At 40.9% G+C, this 9,211-nt stretch overlaps 1 protein-coding gene across 10 annotated transcripts in view; it reads left to right on the top strand.

The window, feature by feature from the left end:
- Positions 1 to 254: 254 nt before the first annotated feature.
- Positions 255 to 9,211, top strand: part of RBM33 (RNA binding motif protein 33) — a 116,627-nt gene continuing 107,670 nt past the window's right edge. For all 10 annotated transcript variants that reach the window (XR_003431810.1, XR_003431809.1, XM_027101394.1 and 7 more), the window contains exon 1: positions 255 to 414. Coding sequence is in view for 8 of the 10 variants with exons in the window: in XM_027101394.1 (XP_026957195.1) it covers positions 372 to 414 (43 nt within the window). In the remaining 2 variants the exon portion in view is untranslated. The remainder of the gene's footprint in view (positions 415 to 9,211) is intronic.

The following is a 9,211-nucleotide window of genomic DNA, read 5'->3' as shown; positions in this document are numbered from 1 at the left end:
GGAGCCGAGGAAGGCGGCCGCTCGCGTGTTTGATTTCCGCGCTCGGCCTGCGTTCCCCGGAGGTGGCTCGGAGCCGCCGCGGCCAGGAGGGGAGGGCCCGCGCCGGCGCCTCCCGGCCGCCATCATCCCGGCGTGCACCGCGGCGGCGGGCCGAGCCGGCCGCCATGTTGCGATAGTTTGTTGTTTTCTTCCTGAAGAGGAGCAGGCCGTAGGGCCAGCAACCCGCCGGCCGCGCAGCCATCCACCCCCAGGCCCGGCCCGCTGCCCCCCGTGTCTCGTCCCCCGCCGTGCGTCTCCAGGCCCCGGCTGGCCCGGCGGCCCCCACAGCTGGCTTGGTGGGGCGAGGCTGAAGGCCGGGCCCAGCGAGCACTATGGCGGCCGCCCTGGGAGCGGGCGGAGGAACCGGCGCTGGAGGTAAGTGAGCGGCCCCGCGAGGGAGGCGGCGGCGGGGGGGCAGCGGGCCGCTCCTGGCCGTCTTTGTGCTCTCGTGTCCCTGCCTTCACGGCGGTGAGGGCTCAGGCTCACCGGAGGCGGCGGGCGGCCTGCGCGGGGGGCGGGGTGACAGCGCCCGCCCCCGGGCCCTTTGCGGGAGGGTCGCGGCCCAGGAGGTGTCCTGTTGGGCTCCGGGTGGTTGACAGCCCTGCATTAGACTCATCTACGTGAGGGGATGTGTTTGTGCGGAGTTTCGGAGAGCAAGGAGTCTGAAAAAAATAACCTCCCCGAGCTGGTCTCGTTTTCCATGAACTCCTTAGTGGTCTGATACCGACCCATTAGGGCTTCGTGATCAGCGTCCTAAGAGATAGAAACGGGGCCGAAAAGGGTCAGGTACTGATGCAGTTCCTCTGGGTAGTTTGTCTTGTTTTCCTAGCGTAGATGAGTTCGATAGGGGACCTAACTCAAAACAGATTTCAGGTCAAATCACTTTCTGGTTGAAATCACATTTTGTTGATTGAGGTTTTTTTTTTTTTAACGTGAGAAAAACACTTGAAAGTGACTTTTACGATAGTTCGAAAACGTTGATAAAGGAGACTCTTAACTGGTAAAGTATGAACAACAGCAGTGTTTGGGCTTGGTTCTCATTATTGAAACCATCCTACTGCGTGTTCTTTAGGAATGCTTATTTATGAGTACATTGTAATAATCCTGTCTAGGTCTAAGTATTTTGGTCTAAGTATTGAAGCGCTCATATGGTGCAATGGAAAAACCCACAGACACTAAATGCAAGAAATGTCACTTCTGGCAGTATGATTTGGTGTATGCCATTTTTCTGTCACGTGATTTTTTTCCTGAGGCTTTCTAGTTAAATTTTGAAAATACTTGGTTTACCTTCCTTACTTGGTTACTTTCTGGGGTTCAAAATCATGGTTCTGTATCATTTTCAAAGTGTAGTCTGGGAACTCCTGGGTCAGAAGTGTTTCCGTTAATAGTACTAGGGTCACTTGCATGTTTCACTCTTTCACTGGAGCATAGTGGAGTTTTCCAAAGGCTGCGTGACACGTGAAGGCATCGTTGTACAGGTGGCCGATGGAATGTGTGCTTGCATAGCTTTTTGAGTTTCTCATTTTTAATTTCGAAAATAAGCAAATGTCAGTGAGTGTAATTCACATAAACAAAAGCTTTTTGGTGTCTTCAATACATTTGAGTCCAGAAAGTTTTTGAGAATGGCTATTTTAGAGGATTAAGTAGGTTTTGTCCTTGATGATTTGGAGTTTCTCCTTCCATTTTGTCACAGGTGCCTGGTTTCCCATTGCTTTTAGACTAAAGGCAAACTCCTTACCAAGACTTGTGAGTTCTGCGTGACTCGGTCCCCCAGCCTCCCCAAGCTCTTGGGTCAGCCTGCTTCCCTCCAGGAGGACCGCCCCTGCCCTCCCTCTGGCTCTTCATCCCCCAGGCCTCAGGCTCCTTGGGAGGCCTTCCTTGAGCGTTCTTTCTTCTCAGATGTGTCCATCTCGTGCTTGTGTGCCTCCCTCACCTAAATTCTGTGGCACCCTTCTTTCTTCAGAGCATTTATCTGAGTCTGTGATTTTATTTGGTTATTTATTTACTTTTTTTAAATCTCCCTTCCCCAGGAGCCTGTAAGCCCCTTGAGGACAGGAATGCTGCCTGTTTTACCTGCTGTTTATTCCAAGTTCCCGGCATGTAGTGTATGTTCAACAAACACTTGACAAATTAGTGATTAAAGAATAAAGTATTTTCTTCATGAATCCCTTTGCACCCTTTTCTGTGCATATGTAAGTTGCACATTTACAGCTGTGTGGCTTTTTATGGTATGAATGGAATCACGTAGTGCCCCAGTTTGCTTTGTTCACTTAGTAGTAGGTCTTGGTGATCTCTCCTGTGTTAGTAGGTGAGAGTTACGTGGATCCACCATTTATTGATTAACCATTTTTGTATTGGTGGGCATTTCAGTTATATGTCCTTTTCCACTGCTGTGGAAAATTCTGCACTAAACGTCTACAGACGCATCTTGGTGTGCTTAAGCAAATATTTCTGGAGGATTGATAACTCTAGAAGTGCAAATACGGTGTTGTAGGCTACATATATTAAAAACTTTTTTTGTGTGTGTGTTTTTTTGTTTTTCAGCCTTGCCTCTCGGCACGTGGGATCTTAGTTCCCCGATTAGGGATTGAACTGATCAGGGATTGAACTCGGGTCCACACCAGTGAAAGCCCGGAATCCTAACCACTAGGCCACCAGGGAACTACTGCTCCCACCCAAGTTTTTTTTTTTTTATTGAAGTGTAGTTGATTTACAAAGTTGTGTTAGTTTCAAGTGTACAGCAGAGTGATTCGTTTATATATATTTACACATATATATATTTTCTTTTTCAGATTTTTTTTTTTGTCATTTGCTTTCATAAATTTTTTTCGTAATGGTGTCTCCATGCCAAGAGTTCCTCTGTGCTTTTAATACCTTATGCTTCTGTACTTTTTTATGTTTAGCTTTTATTGCATATGGAATTTTATTTTGGGTGTGGTGTGAATTTGGGGCTTCTAACAGTTCTAATATGATTTATTGAATACTCTATCTTTTCCAGCTTTAGAACATATTAAATTCTCATTCATAGTTTTAAAAAATTACTGCTCCATGGTGTGTGTCTATATATATTATAGCATGTTTTTCAGAAATTTCAGTGAGCTCTGCATTTAAAAAAAAATAAACTTCAGAATCATCACATTCTATAAAGAATTCTGCTGAAATTCTTACTGGGATTGCATTGAGTTTATTAATATAACTTTGGGATGATGGTTACTTTTACAATATGGGTTCTTTCATTCAGCAACAAGAATGTCTTGCTGTCAAGCTCTTTTTTGCCCGTCAGTTATCTACCACATTTCTGAGTACCTGCTCTGTGCTGGGCACTGATCTAAGAGGTTGGGATACATAAATATTGGAATAGAAGAGATTGCAGATACGAAGAAAATTTTACTTAAGGTAAGTTCCATAGGAGAAGGGATCTCTGTCTTCTATGGAACTTAACCTTAGTAAAATTTTCTTTATATAGTTTTCATACATTTCTTGTTAGTTTTATTCCTAGGTATCTTGTATTTGTTGTTGTTGTGGATGGTATAGTTTTTCATCCTATTATATTCTGAAATTTGTTGCTGATCTACTATAGAAAAACTTTTTTTTTTGGTTATTGTGTATAACTGGCTTATTGGAATCTTTTTTTAAGAGTTTGGTGCTTTAGATTTTCTAGTCAGACTGTCATATCTGCAGTCTCTTCTATTTCAGTATTTATGTCTCATTTCTTTTTCTTGTACTTCTCGTTCTAGAACCATTCCTTGTCAAGTCCTCCAATATAATGTTGGGTAGTAGGGGTGATGACAGGCATCTTTGTCTTGTCATCCTGTCATGAGTTTAATGAGCGTTCTTTTAATGTTTTACCAGTGAGTATAGTGTTTGCTGTAGTTTTCTGGTAGTTACTGTTTGTTTAGCTCAGAAAGTTTATTTTTTGAGTTGGGGTTTTAATTTTATCAAAGCCTTTTCTGCATCATTGAGGTGATCATGAGGCCCCTTCTTTAATATCTTACTGTGATGTATTGATAGATTTCCAATGCTGAATCAATCATGCAATCTTGTGTTCAGAACCTTCTGGTTCTGTAGATCCTTTTCAGTGTTTTGTTGCTTTTCATTTTAGGGTTTATCTGTGATCATAAGAGAGATAGGCTTATAGTTTTGTATTTGTGTGTGCACATGGTGCTATCCTGTTTTTTGTAAGATAGGCTGACTTCCTAGAATGAGTTGTGAGATTTTCTGGACATTGTAAAAATCTTTCTATTAAATGTCAGAAGAGCTGTTGTCTGCAAAGCCATTTGGATCTGTTGCCTGTTTATTTTTCAGTTTCTTCTGATCTTATTGGTCTATTTAGCTTTTTTAAATCCATGGGTCAATTTTGATAAATTTTTCTGGGAAAATTATTCTTTATGTTTATATTTTCAAATGAACAAATATGGAGTTAAAGGCTTCAGTTTCCTAAGAGTGGGTGTGTTGAAGGTAGGTAAATTTTTGAGACCCATGCATGTCTGAATAAATTCTTACTTTATTTTCATACTTGATTGATGATTTGGTAGGGTCTCGAACTCTAGATTTGACTTAGATTCATTTTCCTTAGATTTTTGGTAGTACTGCTGTGTTGTTTTCTGGCTTCCAGTTCTGCTCTTGAGAAGTCTGATGACATTCTGATTCCCTGTCATTTGTATGTGACCCTTTTTCTCTTCCTGGAAGGTTTTAACAGTTCCTCCTTATTGTTATAAGATTCATTAGCATAGGTCTTTTTCTATTTCTTGTGCTGCATTTGGTGGATACCTTAGTCTGGAAATACGCATCCTTCAGTTCTGGGAAATTTTCTCACGGTACTGTTTTTCTCCTTTCAATTCCTCTGTTCTCACTTTCTGAAATTCTTATTATTGGATTTTGATACTTCATTTGTATACAAAAGATAAGCATGATGAGACAGTTCATTAAGATTCTTTTGGAAGGATGGCTATTTTGGTAGTTCATAGAGTCACATAAAGGAGTTGGACAACTAAGACTGCAGAACAATGGAAGTCAGGGCGATGTGGGCCTTGGGCGGGCTTGCAGCTGCTGATGGGGCTTCTCCAGCTAGGCTCTGTGGCTGCCACTTCCTCGTCACTTACTCTTCTTATAGACACAGGAATTTTGTTCCTGTTTGGCCAGGTGCTGTTCACCTTTAGCTGATTTAGCTACAGCAAAATGTGGGTCCACTGTTTTAGATCTTTTGATATTTTTATTTTTTTGGAAGGAGCTGTAACTCTGGTACTTATATATAATTATATTTTTAAAATATTGGCAACCAAGTTGATTAAAAAAAGACAACATAATTCAAAGAGAGTGTGTGTCTTCTAGGCCAGCAGATTGCACCCTGTACTTTAGAGTGATTCTGCCTTCATGATTTTGTAGGTTCCATGAATTAGTGGTCTTCCTACCTAAACATTCAGGAAGTTATGGTTACCCTTTAATATTTTTACATAGGAAATCAGGGTTTGTTACTGCAATTGCTTCCTGAATAAATTCAAGAGCGTTGTACTTCGTGTTTGGTAGACCAGAGTTTAAATCTGATTTTGCTGTTAACTAACTTTGATTAGTCTTACTTTTAACATCTGTAAAAGAATTTGGGGATGGATTAAATGAGAAAACAAATATAAAAATGCTAGCTTGTTGAAGTAAAATGAAACCTCTCTTCAGCTCTTCAGTAGTGCTAGGCTTATTTGAGCTTTGTCAGTCTTGTTTTAGTTAGGACAGAGGCCATGCCTTGCATTCCAAGTATGAAGGGTTTTAACACAGGAATTAGAGGCTTGTACAATCCTTGGAAAGGCTGGGGGTGTGATGGTCAGGAAAACTTAGTCTGGTTATCTGATACTGATGGTTGGGAGCTTGCCCGGAAGCCCTTGTAACTGAAGACTACTGCGGAGGCTCCAGTGGACTGTCTCAAGTCTGCAGTACTGGAGGTGTTGACTTCTGATGGTATCGAGTCTCAAGAAGCTCCCACTGACCATCACAGCACCTACAAGCCCGGATGCCACACATGGTTTTCAAGAGCACATTCTGACCTCTGAGAACCTCCTATCTGCAGTGTGTGTGTCCGTCCGTCATCTGTCCTGCGTCTGCCTCATCAGAGTAACTGATGATAATTGTGACTCAGAGCTCCTGTGACTGCCTTACCTTGCATACTCTAACTCAGAACCACACAGGGAAGGAGGCTCTGGGAAGTCTACTCCTCCCATTCTCTGCACCATTGCATAGAGCGGTGGGGACCACAGTCTCAGCAGAGTTGTTACTTCTGTCTGTGGAAGGAAAGACAGATGGGTAGAAGGAAATTGTCCCTTTCTTTGACATTTCTTCCCTTACACTTCACCAATTTAGCAACTAATCTTTAGCAATTGAGAAGGTTTCACTTTTTAAAAAGAAGGTGTGGATTCTTGGGAAAAGAAATGGGGTGTCATTTTCTCTAGATTCTAAGTCATGATGGGAACATTCAGTTGGCTGAGCTCTGACTTCTTGTCCTCTCCCAGCCTGCCTGGGCCAGTAGAGAACTCAAGGGTCTAGCTTTTATAGCTTCCGTAATTGGGAGGCAGAGCCCTGCTCTGTCTTCCTTCAGGACTCATACTGTGATTAGTTTCCAACACAGGAAGAGGAAATTCAGTTGTAAGACCCACAAAACAAATTGTCAGTGTGCACTGCACTTCATAAGCGAAATACAAAGTTCACTTTAGGGAAACCTCTCCAGGGTCCCATGAAAGTAAGAGAGTTTTAGAACAAGACTACAAATAATTTTTCAAGTACATGTTGTAGGGGTGCTTTCTGAAAGTTTTGCTTGGTTACTCAAAATTTGGTAGTTATACTACAGGGCAAAGATGCTCACTTTGAATGTTCTTAAATATTAGTCCAATTCCTTCCTCTAGTTGCTGTTTAAATAAAGGGTCTGGATTTCCTCACTTATAAAATATGGAATTTTGACTCAGTGATTCAGAATATGAGCATGTATACATGAGAATGGTGTTGAGGCGAAAGAAAGAAGGTTAGAACCTTTGGACTAGAGCAAAGATTGGCAAACTTCGTAAAGGGCCAAATGGTAAATATTTTAGGCTGTGCAGATCACAGGGCTTCTCTTGCAGTCCTCTGCTGTGCCTTGTAGCTTGAAAGACCTATAGAGAATATGTAACTGAATTAGCATACAGTGTTCCAATAAAAGCTTATTTACATAAGTCAGGCAGTAGCCAAATTTGGACAAAAAGAGGTGGCAGACCCTACGTGGCCTGTGGCCTGTAGTTTGCTGACCCTTGGACTAGACAGTTGCTAGAATCCTGTTCCAAGCTAATATTCTATAAAATTTCTAATCTAAGCTCCAGGTTCCTGGAAAGGATGAGGAAATAAGAATGATAAGTAAAAGAATTGTGTTCGTTATAGATATCTAATTGCTGTGTAATTGAAGATTGTAAAAATTCCAGTAGCTGTTTTTAAGTCTTGCAGATGAGGAAAGTTGATTCCCTTAATAACATAGCATGTCTGGTATAATGTTTAGCCTTAGAAGGAGAGTTTCTAGGTAAAGGCATTGACCACTCTTGTCCTGCCGAGTTAATCTTCCCCTTGGTCTTCAGGGATGTGCTGTTCTTCCTTTAAAACTCTGGATTAGTGTGGACATGTTTTGTTCTCTTGGTTCTGCTCAATATGACAGATATAAACTAGAACTTTAAAAAAAAAAGGATTTGTGTATATTCTAAAGGGAGAACAGAAGGGAAGTGATGCAGAAAATGTAAGAAGAATAAAAATAGGCGTACAGAGTTCTTGTCTTAGTTTGTTTCTTAGGATTTTGAGTTAGAGTTCTTTTCATATCCATTTTTACATTCCATATTCCAGGTGGAAAGAAAGTATGTTTTTGTTTTCTGCTTTATCAGGTGTGGTTTTTCCTTTGCTTAATGTGGTTTTGTCCAAGCACAAGGTTACCCACATTTACAACCTTTTGTGTCTCCTTTTGGGAATTCTAGTTATTTTCCACTTCCTTTAGGTATTTAGTTTCTCTCGGCAGTGTTTCATAGTTCTTAATTTATAGGTCTTTCACAAATTTTATTATGATTATCCCTAGTATGTATTTCATATTTTTAAGCTAGTGCAAGGATTTTTTTAATTTCCAACTGCTCATTCCTTGTATGTAGAAAAACTTGATTTTTTAAATATTGTTCTTATATTCTGTGACCTTATTTCATTCACTGAATAGTTTCAGTACCTTTTTTTCATAGATTCCATATGATTTTCTCCATAGTTGATCGTGTTTGCTGTGAATGATGACAGTTTTACTTCTTCCTTTTCTATCTGAATTCCTTTTATTTCTTTTTCTTGTCTGGTTGCACTAGGTAGAACTTCCATTACAGTGCCGAATTGCAGTGTAATGGAAGCCCAATCCCAGTCTTGTTCCTGATTCCAGCTGAAAGCACCGAGTCTTTGCCTTTACCTGTGATGTTTGCTATAGGTTTTTCTTACAGATGCCCTTTGATCAGGTTAGGGAAATACCATTCTATACTTAAATTTGATGAGAGTTTGTATAAGGAATGTGGATATTGGGTTTTTAAAAAAAATAAATTTATATATTTATTTTTGGCTGCGTTGGGTCTTTGTTGCTGCACGTGGGCTTTCTCTAGTTGTGGTGTGTGGGCTTCTCATTGCGGTGGCTTCTCTTGTAGAGCGCAGGCTCTAGGCGCGCAGGCTTCAGTAATTGTGACACGTGGTCTCTAGAGCGCAGGCTCAGTAGTTGTGGCGCACGGGCTTAGTTGCTCTGTGGCATGTGGGATTTTCCCGGACCAGGTCTTGAACCCGTGTTCCCTGCATTGGCAGACGGATTCTTAACCACTGTGCCACCAGGGAAATCCCAGATACTGGGTTTTGATTAATGCTTTTTCTCCTTATATTGAGATGATAATTGGGTTTTCTACTTTTAGTTTGTTATTATGACACATTACATTGATTTTTAAAAAGTATTGATTTTTGGATGTTAAACGAACCGTTCATTCCTGGGATAAACCCATGTGGTCATGATGTGTATTATCCTTTTAATGTATTATTGAGTCCTATATGCTAATTTTTTAAAAATAATTTTTGCATGTATGGTCATGAGGAATAATGGTCAAATTTTTTTTTAATATCTTTGTTTAGTTTTATAGTGGCCTCAGGAATGAATTTGAAAGTGTTTTAC

The sequence above is a fragment of the Aethalodelphis obliquidens genome, unplaced genomic scaffold (genome assembly GCF_003676395.1).
Source record: "Aethalodelphis obliquidens isolate GAN/ISIS:26980383/991018 unplaced genomic scaffold, ASM367639v1 scaffold5, whole genome shotgun sequence".
In the NCBI taxonomy this organism is placed as follows: Eukaryota; Metazoa; Chordata; class Mammalia; order Artiodactyla; family Delphinidae; genus Aethalodelphis; species Aethalodelphis obliquidens.
This window is presented reverse-complemented; position numbering and strand designations above follow the sequence as displayed.